Raw genomic sequence first — 15,739 nt, 5'->3', positions numbered from 1 at the left:
ACAAAATTATAGTTCATTATTACTGCACACAGAAATATAGTGATACAGCCTATGGAGCTTTGCATTTACCAAGTTTGCATTCTAATAAATAAAATACATTATGCGTGTCACAGGTAGAAAAACATACATAAGTATGTTATTATTAAACCAAAAGGCTTAATACCTGATTTCATCTGATGCAATACTGTCATCAGCACTGGCCCAAAATTCATCACAACTGTCTTGTAGTCCAGAATCTAAAAACATTCCTGTAGATTTCAGTAGCATTCCTGCAATATCACTGTAGCAACAGAAATGGCAGAACTTCAGAGACTTATTGAGGTAGCATGGCATCTTAAATTTCTTCCTTCTTAATGCAAGAGAGCAGAAACAAGCAGCATCTTGGGGCCCACAGAAGCCACTTGCACCTACTGCATCCTACATCTACAGCCACTGCAATGATCTATGCATTCACAAAGACTACCAGCTGCTTCATGACATCTCAAGAAGTCCCATCTGGGAACCCCAAACAAGTGCTGATTTGAATACCCTTCTGGTATAAAACAACACCATAAGGAGAGGAAAATAAATAAAACGTACCAAAATAGTTTTCCAGCTTGAGCTTCACCTCCTCTTATACAAGGAGTTATTTCTTTGGTGAAATTCCATTCTTCCTCCAACAAATTTTTTAAACTATGAGATGCTTGAGGTAACTGCTGCAGCATTTGGATCCAGCTTCGCATATAATCAAAGTAAACCTGAACAAGGAAACAGATAATTTAAACAGGAATTGTTACACAAGGTGTTAAGGACTGGAAGTTCTCAAATCAACAGACAAACTCAGTATTATACAATTTTTAGAAGGTATTTCTACAATAATTTTCATTTGCTCCAACTGAAAATGCCCTGCATGTTTGCATACAAAAGGTGCAATTTATGGCTCAGCAAGTATTAAATTCTATGTCTCCATCATATCTTCCTGAATATACTGACCACCTTGCTTGTTGAGCTCCTATTTACCATTGTATTAGTGATTACCCACAGCAGCCAGGGTTTTTAAAGCTGAACTGCTGAAAAACAGTCTCTAAACCTTTTATTAATTGGATTACATCAAAAGGTTCTACCTCAACATATCCTCCAAAATATGGTTAAGTGCCATGAAAAGGTTTCTGAGATTCTACATTACACTTTGTGTTCCTTTATATCAAGTCTTATCTCTCACCTTTACTTACTATTATTTTAAACCAATATAAAAAATACAGGTAAATTCAATTTTTCTTCAATCATCTGCCCTTCAGGATTATATTGAATGGAAAAAATTACTTGCAATTTGTTTCAGTTCAATAATCTATAATATACCTCCTCAAAAATGGTTAAGATACTTTCTGTTGGTTTCAAGTATTTTCAGACCACACTGTAAAAATGCCGAATCATGGAATGTTTTGGGTTGAAAAGGACCTTAGGGATTATCCAATTCCAACCCCCATCTTTCAGAGGCCAAGTGCTTTTCTTAAAAAGACTTCTTTAATTGCAGCAATGAATACACATCAAAAATTAGGTATTGCGTTAATGCAATGCCAATATAGTAAGATACAATGTTAGTCAAAAAATCATATTTTATACACTACTAAAAGGTTATTAAAAGTTTAGTTCAAACTTATGAAATTTCCTGTTCTATATATGAATCGTTTTTGGTAAATACAGGCAATTTACAGGTAAACTGTACCACAGAACAAAACCTGGTACTGCTAAAAACATTGCTAAAACACCACTGGTTTCTGTGTTACCTTTACAAGTCCATTAAAATAATAAATCAAAGTAGGGGGAAAAAAAAGAAAAAAATGAACAAAAAAAAAAAGCAACCATCCCTAAAAGGGTAACAGATTTCTATCAGCAGTATTCAGATTAATACACTTACTTGAACTCTCCTTTTTGAAACTTACCATTAACATTTTATGCAGATCCTCTTCAAAAGAATCAATGTTGCAATCAACCTTTTGTAAGTCATCTAACACTTCCCGTAACATGAACTGGTAATATTGCTTCATTAAGAGTCCACCCTTCAGAACTTCCTTACACTCTCTCACTAGCTGCAAGAGAAAAAACCCCAAAACTGCCATCAGTTAAGACATTACTCTTAAATTCACTCCTTGTCAACACAGTTTGTCTAAATATGTTAGTTTGCCACTACATAATTTCTACAGCTTTTCGACACAAATAGCTGCTCTACACATCTGCAGTAAAGACGCCACTGGTTTTCCAAGATTACTTAATTGCAATTCCATTATTTGCCACATCAATGTAAATGGAGATGAGGCAGATGTTTCAGACTTACTCCCCACAAAATGCCACAGCAAGCAGCTTACTGGATAATGAGTTTAGAAAGGTGCAAAAGGGCTCAGAGTCACGAAATCACCACTTTCAATGGAAGCAAGTCAGGAAAAACATGCAATGTGTTTAACAGATGGAGAAATGTTTTACTACAGTGAATTCACTGTCAGTGTCCTGTGCCCTCAATTCCAAAATCCATACCAGGCCTGGAAACAATTAGTGGTTTTTTTGTTACTTCCCTGGGCAAAGCTAACATGGAGGAAAGTTCTCTTTTCAGCTGTAGAGGGGTTGCCTTTGGAAGAGCTGTCACCTCTCCCTGAAACTTAGTCTTTATCTATTTCAAGAGACATGCACAACCACAGGAGCACATAACGAGCAAGGAACATTTCAAATCTACCCCAACAAATGCTTTTCCTTCAGAAGCCCTCCAAATGCTAAGTGTGTATTCTGAAATCATCATCAGTTTTCAGGTTTGACAATCCCTGATCTTTTCTGAGGGTCAGAGGAAATTAATTGCTGGTTGATTAATATGCTTTTTTAAATCTTCTATAATGGCACTCCTGGTAAGTAATATATCAATATAGCAAACTCAAAGTATGACAAATTATAATGGCACAAAAGCAGAAAACATACAAGAATGCTTGGAATCCTTTACAGGCCAGAACACATTATCTTGTGCTCCTTTATGTGCAGAGTAAACAAGGATAATAATCTGAACTTTACAGTTTAAAATTTACCAAGTTAGGTGAAAAGAGGTTTAAAAAAGTGATTTTTTTATAAGGCAGAAATCCAAAAGGACATTTTTATATCCCTAATATGCCATAAACTTTAACATTAATGTTCTTCTTCATTCAATCACATCCAGTGTACTTTGTGTTAACCTATGGGGTTTTTTTCCCCTTCAATGAACGTCCATTTGAATATAAACTTGAAAAACTTCATTAAAAATGGAGTTTCTTTATATAACTCCATTTTATTATTGAGTAACAGAATATAGGATTTATAGAAAACCAGTAGAGATAATCTTAGTTTCTTTTGAAACTGAAATTCATGAGGCAGTGGTCAAACAATTTTGGTGTATAATGAAAGAATATACAGCTTAAACTGAAAATATTATCACTATTATTGGTTTGATGGGTTGCTTTTTGTTTAGGTAGTTTATTCAATAAATTTTCTCAAAGCAGTTGGGGCAAGAAAAACACTACCAAATTTAACAACCAAACAGAAATTACCCACATGCACACACACACATCCATCTCTCAACACGAATGCTGAATCTGAGAATCATCTTGAACTGAGTACTAAACTGCCATTAAAAAAGAACAGCTCTCTCCAATAACACACGATTATCAGGATTACTAAAGCTAGTACTGAAAGTGAAACATGGACAAAAAGGAAGAAGGCAGCAAGACAGGACAGGAGAAAAGGTACATCGTAAAAGGTATATAATCTGTGTTAGTTTCCTTTCTGTTTTTATTGAAAATCAGATTAATTTTTGAAATACAACTGATTTGATAGTAATACAAAAATTTAATGTCACCTTAAAAAAGCTGAATAACAAGACTAGCATACTTGATGCAGTCACACAGTACTGTTACATATTTCAAATGGTACCAAAAAGCAAGAGGCACTTAAAAGGTCTCAGTGCCTCAAATAAGATTCACTACATCAATCACTACAAAAAGCAGACTGTGCTGTGCTACCTGCATACAAAGAACAATTCAGGGATTGGGTTTGTTTAGCCTTGAAAAGAGAATATGCAAGGGGAATTTAATCACAGATTTCCAATGCCTTGAGGCAGTTGCAGAGAAAAGTACAATAATAAAGCACTGGCTTTGGCCCTCAATGCAGAGAAAGCCAATGTCGAACAGCCTACCCAGAAGGAAACGGAGCAGTGCCGCTTCCAGAACACTGTGCTGCAGCACCAGCTCTCCTTCCTGAATAATACCTTGAAAGAATTGAAAAATGTTATGTCTGCAGTTAAGATAGCCCAGCTGTCTTGAGTTGTGCACAAGTTCTGCATTCCTGCCCAGTGGCCAGGAGAGCAGCATGACTGAAGATAGCAGGGTTGATCATTTTCAGATGGTCAGCTTCTGATGGCTTACAGACTGTGATGCAGGACCTTGATGAGGTCCCCTCTCAGCTGTCTCTTCTCAAGGCTGAACAGGCCCAGCTCCCTCAGCCTTTCCTCACAGGAGAGATGTTCCACGACCCTAATCAGCTTTGTCCTCCACTGGACCCAGTCCAGGAGCCCCAGTCTCTCATGTACTGAGGAGCCAAGAACTGGAGCTCAGTGCACCTCACTAGGGCTTGAGTAGAGGAGCAGGATTACCTCCCTCAACATGCTGACAATGCTCTGATATGACAATAAAACAACCTAATTTGGGGAACAATCTAATTGAAGGACCCAGCTTCCAGAAGGCTGGACCTGAGTATTTCTAATAGTCTTTGTAATGCTGTAATACTCAGTGAACTTGCAGAATAACACAAGACTCCTGGAATCTTCTTTTGAGATTGCTCAAGATTTTGGGAATTATAATTATTCAGGAAACAAACACATTATTTGTGAAACATCCTCCACAGCTCCTTTGTCTGTTCAGAAATAACGTGTGGGAAAGGAAGCATTTGCCGAGATGAATTCATTTTTTCAATGTCATTAGTAAGGCAGTATCCATCACCAAAAGTCTGGTAAAAATACATCGCTTTCCAGGAGGAAAGTGTAATTTTTACTTAACTTGGGAGTCCACAAGGAGCACACAAAATGTTAAGGGATAAACAAACAAAATCATCCCCATCTCTGACAGGTATACTTTGCTTAACAGCAGAGTATGCTCTGCAATGTATTACTATATGACTGTCAAGGTTGAAATTGTAGGCTTCAATCAATGGGGAGAGCAAGGGAGAGCATAGGGGGGAAAGGAAGAGAGGACAATTTTATTTGGGACCACAAAGTAACAGAGCAATGGATTTTGGATCAGCAAATAACTGGATCATGAGATCATAATCAGTCCAAGAGCTTATTCAGATGTTTACCCTTAGAGATCATCTGATAAAACCCCAGTTTGGTTATACTTGCCATGATGCAGGGAGATTGCATTAATTTAGTAGGTCCTGGACTATACTTTGAGAACTGGCATTGATCTACACAGCCTTAATTGTACCTGATAGCCTCCAGAAAATAAATCCTTATACAATATTCTCAACCAGTGCCAGGACTGGTAATCTTGAGTCACTGCCCATAGAAAATAATACAATAGGATGGGGAAGATTTTTTTCATTTTTCTTCTTAATTAACTTTCACTATGTGACTCCTGCATGTTAGCAGATGTCTTACATTCACAAGAGAAAAAAAATCAAATCACAGAAAAAAGAAAAATACAGACCCTTAAAACTACTTATGTTGCCTAAGAAACCCAAACAGAGGAAGAGGTGCTAGAGAAGATTATATAGCTTATAATGCAAACGGAACCAATACTTGACTTTTGTTGGCTAATAATATTTTTAATCATCAGTTTTGATATAGAAGCTTAAATCTGCTATACATGACCAGCTATTTATTATGCAAAAGCAGATCTCCATATAAATTACAAGACTATTTACAAAAAGTATTACATAATTATACATTGTAATTTCTAACACTAACCCTCTTTAAACTCACACCATATTATAATGAAATGACAAAATATTTCAAACAGGAAATATATGTTTAAAAAGCAACTGAATCAAACCTGTTTAATACTCAAAAGAGATGGCTCGCCAGCAGGTCTTTGCTCCAACCTCAGCTTGAGACATTCATGGATAACATTGAGCAGGACTCGGCAGAGAACTAAAAATGCAGGTTCAAAAGACGGCAAATCCATGGATTTCAACTCCTCCCATGATACAGCACTGCTTTTTTGCTCGCAACAAGGTGGGAAATTTAGTAACTGCACATAATCTGAACATAACATGGGATCTGGAAATTCTGAAAACTGTAACAAAAAATAGGTATCATGAAAAGGATCCTTAAAAGTCTTCAGGATTTTGGATTTGTTTAAAGTAGCATGCACAGAAATATTTTTAAAAGGTAATAGTCTATTAGCTGGCAAGTCAACCACACCAGTTTCAAGTTTATATCATTGGAGGATTTTTAAAGTTACCTTCTCTTTTAAGGATCATCAGTCTGAGGAAAAACAACTATGGACCCTTAGGAATGAACAAAATAATTTATGTTTCTGTTATGACATTATCTAGAGAAACAAGTGTACATTAAGCTACATCAGGTACCTAACATCATTCCTTTTCAAATACATAATGCATGTATCGACATAAAACTCCACTTTGTAAATTAATGCAATATTCAAAGAAATGTCACTAGCTAACCTAAGCCAAAGTACTGAAAAAGCAAGTTTTGAATTTTGGTAGAGTTTAAATTTAAACTGTTAAAAAAGGAAGGTGAAATATAGACATCAAGCTGGTTTGTTGTTTTGGGGATTTTTGTTTTGTTTTGGGCTTTTTTTTTCTAATAATAAACTTACTTTTCATTTACAGTAAGATTCCATTTAAATAAAATTACTTTTCTAATTAGAGAAAATAATTGAGACTATGAAATACACATCCTAGAAAATCTAAATTATATACCTCGCGATAACATTCTAAGCAAGGCTGTACATGGAGGTACTCTGGGATTTAATTTAGAAAGAAAAGTCAGACTGAAGAGCATGTGTAGCTCCTAAAGATAGCAACACATTGGTCTTCATTTAAGGATAAGATTTGTTTCAGATTAAGTTTCTTTTATTCTTATTCTCATTTCTCAGCTGCTAACTGCGACATCTGAATATCCTTCATATATATAGTAGGCATAATTAGCATTTTCTAGGTTTTTCTTCAGCCAAATTTAAATAACATCACTTCAAAAAGGAGAAAAACATTACCAGTAGAGTATGATAATGATGATAAAACTACTACCTAGAAAGTTTAAAAAACCTTTTAAGTTCATAATCTAACATAAAATTAAAACACTTATTTAAAAACGTATCTTCTTAGATGGAATATTAATGTCTTCTTTTTACTCTCTTTAAAAGGAACATATAGCAACAGAAGAGTTAAAGATTTCTATAAAAGGAGTTTTCATTAACAAACAGATCATGAAAATACTACACTTCGACAGTACAACAAAAAAATTTAAGAAACACAGTCCTCATGGTAATGCAAATATAGTTTGAGGGAATTCAGCTCTTACAAAAATATTAAAGAACTAGTCTGCCTTAGTACCAGACACCTAAACTTCTGTTCTGCAATCTGATTAATCTTAATCTTCTGCAGGCCCAATCTGAAATGTTTCAAACACTTCTTATATAAACCTCAAGAAAAACTTAAAGCTGTTTATTGAGATCATACAAAAAACACTCAAAAGTGGAGCCAGTTAAAGAAACAACAAAGTACACAAGCTTAAATACGTTCTATTAAAATTACATCAGATTATAATTTATACACTAAAGTTAGAAATATTATCCATCTTCAACAAGAATGCAATTATACAACTTCTACACAGAATGAACTCTATAATGCCTAGAGCCCTGTTAAAGTATTAGAGCCTGTAGAGGAATCAAACATGTTTTAGAAAACACCAAGACCAGGAATATGCATAAAGATTTACACATATTTAGGATGAAATGAGCATTAAAATGCATATAGTGGAAGAAGACATAAATGTGTTTTAGACACCGTTTAAGCAACAACAGAAACAAAAGTATGTCCAGAGACTCAGAAGTGTAAGTATACACATAAACACAGAGTCAGGTTACAAAAGTAATGGAAACAATAAAGATTAACAGAACAGTAACAACTCTGCATACAAATATCAAACTGAACTGCACTTAAGAAAAAGGGACACTACATTCAAAGAACTGTCAGGTGCAAAGATCAAGCAATTGAAACCCATCTCTTCCATTTTAGTATAAAGTCATATTTTGCTGCAGTAAGTACCACAATTCTCACCACGAGTTGTTTGTGGTTTTTTCTGATAATGTCCTTTAAATGTTGGCGCAGGAAAGAAGCTTACAATTTATAATGTTCACCTTTACTAAAAAACATTTCTTAAAAGAGAATAATATTCCAAACAAAAGGCAATCATTACTGTAGTAGTCACAAGGGTAGAGAAGGGATAAAAGATTAACCTTACATGTTATACAGGTCATCCAACACTACATTAGCAGGAAGTTTAATTGGATGAAGTTGCAGCAAAAACTCCAGCTACTTAATGTTTCATTAACTTGTTTTAAAAACCCCTATGCTGTCAAAATTTGAGGTATTTAGCAGTTTCAAAAATATATTCAAAGTCCATTTTCAATACCCCCATATTATGTCTTGTTCACTTTGATTTTTTTAGATTTATTTCAACCTATATATTAAGCTGAACTTTCTAAGTGTATGTGGTTTGGGGTGCTTTTGGTTACTGCAACAAGACACCGGCAAGTTATGCTTAGGCACTTGACTCTAATGAAATGTTCACTCATTTCTAAGGCAAATTTTCTAAAAGACAAGCTGAAAACAATTAGATAATAAATAAAAATATATATTTATTATTTTTCTATAAAATGTATCTACTTATTTAAAATATTTATAATATAATAAAAATATATATTTATATATTTACTAATAACTTCATTTCTGCAATAATATCTACACTAGTAGCAGTACAAACAAAAGCTTTCAAAATCAAATAAGTTTATATTTACAAATTTATTCATCCTAAAAAGATAACCTCTAAGGGAGATGAACAATTCCTGCTCCTTTTGCAAATGTGATAATCAATATTAAGAGATCTGTAATGTTTTAAAGACCACATACAGTATCCATATCAGAATGGGCATTTTGGCTAAGAGATGCCTTTATCCAGAAGTCACAGTGCCACTTTACCAAGGAGAGCAAGTAATTCTTACCAACAACTTTTCCTAGCATAAAGATGCCTACAAGTTAGTGTAACAGTTTATGTTAAGAAGCAATACTCTGCCTTGAAAGAATTAGTGGCCACATCTTACAATATGAAACTACTGTCCTCCACTAACTGCTCAATTCCTACATTGGTTTTATTAACTCACAGTCATTCTTAATTAAGAATACAAAATGACCCAGAGAAAAGCATTAATTAAGCTAAAAGCCAACTAAACAATGCAGCACACTAACATGACTTGTTCTCATAGATTTCAAGGTTGAGTCCATTCATTTATCCCTCCTCTCCTCAAGCATAACGTGCCACCACAGTGCTTCACTTATGCAGACAAGAAAAAGCACCAAAAAAACTACAGCGACATTTTTATAAACAATGTCTTGCAGAAAAACATCCAGTCTTGAAGACAAGAAAAACTACCACCTCCATAGCTGATTTTTCTCACAATTAAAATGCTGGGCCTGATTTTTCTGACTTGTTGATTTAGACATTAGAAAATATAATGAACAAAGATGTTAATCAAAATAATGTTGTTTCAATTACAAAAAAGAACAGAGTATGAAGCTTGGGCTTCACATAAATTCAGTCAAAAGATTCATTTCCATGGAAGGAGAACTGGGCTCCTAATCATAATATACACTGTTTTTCAAAAATCAACTAAGCGATCCCAATTCGTACATTTTTAGATAGGAACAACACAGCAAGGAGGTACTCCTGTTATCCATTTACACTAGTAACCTACCTCCAGCTGGTGATCACTCCTTACCAACGCCATACGGGCCCTTTGCAATGTACCATGCATTAGTTTGTGCAGTCTTAAAATCAGTTTCCTCAACCCCATCTGCTTCAGTGCTTTATCAACAAACGGCCTGTAAATAGAGGTCAAACAGTGTTGGCTGCAGCTTCCCTCAGCACTGCATTCTGGAATAACCCAGGAAGTAGAGTCATCCTCAGATTCAAGCCTATCAAGCCTCCTTGAAAAATGGTCCTGAAAGTCAAAATTTGGCTTATTAGTAAAATTGTTCTTGATGGCTTGTCTAAGTTCCTCAACATTCTCCTCAGAGATTTGTTCTTCACCATCACTCTCCTCTGTGCACGTTCCTGAGGATTCCTTTACTTCTGTTTCCCTATCAATGTCTTCATCATCTGGATAATTGTCCTTAGACAGTCGAGGAGAAGGAATTTCAAACACTGGCCAGCCAATGTCAGAAAGATTTTTGATGCCCAATACAGTTCCCATAATCCTTAGTTTCTGGTTTAAGTCTTTTGTAATATTTAACCATAGACAGAGTGCCTGCACCCTGTCTTGGAAGTCCTTTGCAGCATACTTTTCGTAGTCCTTTTGAAGAGCCTGCAGAGAGGGATAAAGTGCTTCTATGTACTCCAGCAGCTCCATTATTCGCTTTACCTGCTCAAATGAGACCCGCTGGCGATGGAGGTGTTCATGGTAACTCGAGTAAACCAAAGCACTAGTTCCATGTATTGATTTGCAAACTCCTTCTCCTGAAGTACCATTGAGACTAGCTCCATTTTTTACAGAGGAGAAGCTTCCATAGTCCACTTTGAAGGTGAGGATTTCATTGATGATATCGGGGATAGCTTGACGGGCTGCATAGAGATAGAGGTCTTGGTCATTAATGCTCCGGCCAGCATGCCAAGCTTGCAGTTCCAGCCAGATCAGTTCATTGGATCGGTTCAACCAGACAGAGGAGGTATTTTCCTGTCCTCTTTGTTCCCTGTCCTTTTTCTTTGAGACTGAGGTAAGTTTTAACAAAAGCCGCAGGGTTTCAAAGAATTTTAACCGGTCTGCCGGGCAATCAGTCCTAGAAGTCTGGCGTGTAGTTCTGGGTATTGGCATGGGCACAGAGACTGGAAGCTTAGCATGGCTACAGCCAAGACTGAGGTAAGGCTTATTGAGATCAACATCTGGAATTGTTTTTTTTGGCAGAGATCCACCAACTGAGTCTAACATAAATGAGCACTGCACATTTTTCTTGTGATCTCGTTCTGTTGTCCTTAGGGCATCTCTGATCTTTTTCCCTTGCTTATAGCTGTGCTCCTCCACATTCTCAATGGTTTTCCCATTGTCTTTATGCAAAGACTGAGATGGCACACTCATCTTTTCTGTAAGCAAAGAAAAAAGAATGTGACTGCAGCAACAAGAACAAGCATTTTTCAACTCAGTTCCCAATCATTTTCTTAGGTTGAGCATAAAAAAGTTTAATATCAATAAAACAAAACAGGTATGGATAGAAGTAAACTGTAGTCTTATTAGAAGTTACCAGTAGTCTACACTAAACCAAAGGATTTTTTCTCTTGCTTTACCTCTTTTGTAGGAAGGATCTCAGAATTCTTGAGTATGCCATCTACTGAGAATTGAGTATGATGAAAAGGAAAATAATAGTTTCCAAGCTCATTTTACATACATTTGTCACACAACCTCCCAAACAAAAACTCAAAATGCAACAAAGCATTATTACAGCATCAAACAATTAAAGAGACTCCATTGCATGTGCAATTTCATAAAAACTGGAGTATATATAAATTCCGAAATTTAGTACCAATGCTGCCTCTTGGCATGGTTGATCTTGGTTCTGTGAACCCCACTGTCATCTGAACACACTGACTTAGCACCTTGAGCCTACCTTCCCATTATAACAACACACAAACACTTGTTTTCTTCTTTACTATGCTGCTTCCTTTCCCACCTAAAGGTGCAATCTCCTCCTTGTTTCCTGTTCTCTCCTCAGGAGCAGCAAACCTTGACGCTTTTCTCCAAAATTATGAAAAGCCCTTCAGTTGAGGCTCTGTGGACCAAAATAGGAGAAACTACTTGGCATGAAAATAGTGATTCTCAGAAGTGGTGGAAGGCAGAACAGAATCACCTGTATGCAGACTACTAAAGTCCAATAGTACCAATTGATCAGCAGCTGGAACAAGCTCCATGGTCACAGGGCCCCTGCTCACTCAGAAAGGACTTTCAGAACAACAGCCAAATACTTGGTCTATTTTCACTGACCACAGAGCTAGGCCAGGCAAAACACAGGAAGGGGCATTTTGCACGGGTAGGCAATCAGGCTGAAAATGGAGCTTGACAGAGATGAAACACAGATCCACTTCACATAGACTTTAAGTAGACTAGAAATGAATCTTCTAACAGCACTTTGATGTTGAAGATTTTGGTGGCCTTGCAAAAAAAATTAAAATCCTATTACATGTGAAGATCACTTTCTTAACTTACATTCTAGATAGGAGAACCTCTAGACCCCTGCAGTTTGTATTTTTAATGTCATTCTCTTTTATCATTAATCTTCAGATTCCCCACACCATCAAAACACATTGAAAGAAAGATAACTTTAAAATTAATCATTATTAGACATCTAAAAAGCCATAATACTTGAAAGTTCATCATTCTTAACAAAGTCCAGATATAATAATCTACAAATTGTTTCAAAATCGTCTCATCAAATAGACACCAATAATTCCAACCCACCTGACAGTCCTGCAATAAATTAATATTAATGCTGTAACTGTATTGCAGTATTGCAACATACATAGATATAGCATATGCATATATATACAGACTTCAATTAATTGGCAAAAAAAGTTCAGCTGTACTAACAAACTTTGAGTTATGATTACTTTCAATGCTACAAAGGGTAGGGAGTTTCACAACTAAGCTACTATCAGTTGATGAGGGGGAGCAAGTGGTGGAGTCTGAGATCTTAAACTGGTCATTACAATAAAATACGACAAAATGCATGTGAAGAACATGATAGGGGTAGGAATGAAGAGTGAACAGTGGCTCCCTTCAAGCATGAAACTGCAAAAATTTTATACTAAAAAGCAGACATAGGCACTGCTGTTACAAAGTACATGGAGAAACTAACACTTCAGTAAGTAAGCAAGCATTCATGGAGCTCAGGAGATACAGGCACCTCTGAAATGCATTTACCTTAGAAAAATGTGAGCCCCATAGAACTTCAGCTATAGGAGAAACAATTCAGAAACTAAACAGATTATTGCATCAATTTATGTCTGGACACTAAATGCAAGTTGTAAGGAACTTGGTGTCACAGAAATTAAACAATCAAGTATCAGAAGCACAAGTAAGTTAAGCCTCTAATTCCCAAAATTCTTTCAGTCGTCTAAATAAAGATACCTTAAATCTTATTTGCAAACATCTGAAAAGTTATTTCAAATTAACTTCTTTAAGTGATTAGTTACATTGAACCAACCCCTGAATGAATTCTCTTACTTAAATATAACCATCCAATCTCAGAAAGAACATACGCATGAACGTTCAAGGTCAACAAACTACTCTATACGTTTCCAAGTGGTTTTTTCCTCCTCTTCATAAAACAAAATAACTGTTCTGAGATGGCACGCAAAGTTTAAAACAAACAAACAAAAAATCCCCTATGCCCTATGAACTTGCCAGAAAAAGATATTTTACAAAACACTATCCAATTAATCAGAAAAAAACTGCAAGCATATTTTAAGATATTCATGGTAACAAAGAACAGGATATTATCAATCCAGAAGTAAGAACCATTCCCCTTACAAATAGAAAGACCTTGCTCTAAAAACTCAAAATCTATAAGCAGGGATAAACAACAACTCCTTGTTTCTCATAAAGCTTATCAATCTTACACATGTGCTCACAAGCAAAGACTAACAATGAAATATAATACATTATATTTCTTTAGTATCACAATGTCTCTGTTAAGAAATTAACACATAATGTTTTTAAAGCACATAATGAAACAACAACAACAAAAAAACACCGAAAGCAAGAAAAGTTTACATAACCACTCTAAACAGGGTTAAAATAGAGTTAATGTTGCAACACAAGAATTTTACTGGCTTTTAAATGTGCCTTTTAGCAAAGTTAAAGAGGCTTAATAATTCCAATGCCTACTGTTAACTGGCAAGAGTTACAAGATTTCTCTGTAATTTCATATAAGGAGGAGGTACTTTATTGAATGTTCTCTTCAGTGACGTTATTTTGAGGTTGCATTAAGTGAAAGGGAAACAGAAGCTTTGGAAAATGTTTGTACTGGTCCTTCTTTTACTATGAACTTGCATTTCACAGCCCTACACAACCAAAGAATTGACTGCATTCTCTTAGTCACCCTAAACAATTTACCTTCTTCTTCCCTACATTTTACCTCAAAAATGTTATCCTTGCTATGCACTCTAATATTTCCTTGTTTCATGTGAAGTGATTTTAAAAATTGCTTCCAAAACATTAACTGGCAATAGTCAAGCTGCCATAACTGGCAAGTAAGTGTCCGACAGAGTTTGTTAGTTGTTTAAAAATATATTAAACAAACAGAAAAAAAAAACCCACAAAAACCTAGGTATATTCTGTCTGAAAACACTGTACATACAATTTTAAATGGCTTTTCTGCACCCACACAATTTCAACAACAAAAAATCACTTTAAGCTAAAAGGTTTTATTAATTGGCACCATTACTTAGCAGCATCAGGAAAAAAACACATAACAAGTATGGGTTTTCCCCCATTATCTCTTTATACTGAAGCATCAGAAGCAAGCAGGAATAACTACACTTTAAGTGCTTCATGACATTAAAGAGTTAACAATAATCACTGAAAACTGTATTTTGCAATAAACTGCCTGTGAAGTGCTTCAAGAACATGAAAACTGAGCAGAAAAGCAACTACAGCATTAGTAAAAATCACAGAATCGCTGAGAAAAAGTGATTACACTTCTGAAAGTGATTTTTTCCAACTTTCTGCTCAAAACCAGGTTTATTTCAAAACTATTTAGCCTGCTCATGATCTTAACCAGTTCTCTTTTAGAAATCTCCAAAGACAGAGATTCCACAAGAGAACAATCCCTCTGGTAAACTTCATTGTTTAAGCACTCTCATAGCAAAATTTTTCTTCTAATACCCAAGAGTTTTCCCTTGTTACAACTCATGACAGCTGCCTCCTGTTCTTTCATTGTATCTCAGTATCCAGCTCCACCTTCTGTATAACCTCTCCACCAGGTAACAACAGGCGTTTTAGGAAACAAACCAAGACACCACACCTACCTTTCAAAGTGGAGCGGCCAGCAGGTCTGCTGACACTGTTTTTCTGATGCTTTGTTGACATACGCTTCATCTGGCGGGGTGTACTAGGGGGAGAAGTGCCATAGAAAGTATCAGCACTTGCTTCATCCGATAATTCCTCAGGGTCAGATTCTGAGATCTTGGAAGAAGCATCTCCTGATTTGCACTCTTTCCTGCAGAGAACACGATAAACCATTACATTCAAGATAAAGGAATTTTACTTGCAGTATCTGTTCAGAAAGCTAATTAATCCATAAATTCTGATCACAGTCAACTTTCTATATTTTACTGCCACATCCACATACAGGATTTTTTCATATCCCTAAGGATAAGTTTCCAATCAAATAAATAATAGGCAACATACAAAGAGGATGGCATAGGCAGTGTCACTAGAAGAACACAATGTAAACATATACA

General features: G+C 35.7%; 1 protein-coding gene across 8 annotated transcripts in view; it reads right to left on the bottom strand.

The window, feature by feature from the left end:
• Positions 1 to 15,739, bottom strand: part of MAP3K4 (mitogen-activated protein kinase kinase kinase 4) — a 64,547-nt gene that overhangs the window by 35,356 nt on the left and 13,452 nt on the right. For all 8 annotated transcript variants that reach the window (XR_004417343.1, XM_033054587.1, XM_033054589.1 and 5 more), the window contains exons 2-7: positions 15,305 to 15,495; positions 9,984 to 11,365; positions 6,039 to 6,281; positions 1,923 to 2,069; positions 580 to 737; positions 164 to 280 (exon numbers count right to left, since the gene is read on the bottom strand). Coding sequence is in view for 7 of the 8 variants with exons in the window: in XM_033054587.1 (XP_032910478.1) it covers positions 164 to 280; positions 580 to 737; positions 1,923 to 2,069; positions 6,039 to 6,281; positions 9,984 to 11,365; positions 15,305 to 15,495 (2,238 nt within the window). In the remaining variant the exon portion in view is untranslated. The remainder of the gene's footprint in view (positions 1 to 163; positions 281 to 579; positions 738 to 1,922; positions 2,070 to 6,038; positions 6,282 to 9,983; positions 11,366 to 15,304; positions 15,496 to 15,739) is intronic.

Source organism: Catharus ustulatus, chromosome 3, assembly GCF_009819885.2.
Source record: "Catharus ustulatus isolate bCatUst1 chromosome 3, bCatUst1.pri.v2, whole genome shotgun sequence".
In the NCBI taxonomy this organism is placed as follows: Eukaryota; Metazoa; Chordata; class Aves; order Passeriformes; family Turdidae; genus Catharus; species Catharus ustulatus.
The sequence above is the reverse complement of the archived record's forward strand: the minus strand, read 5'-3'. Positions and strand labels throughout refer to the sequence as shown.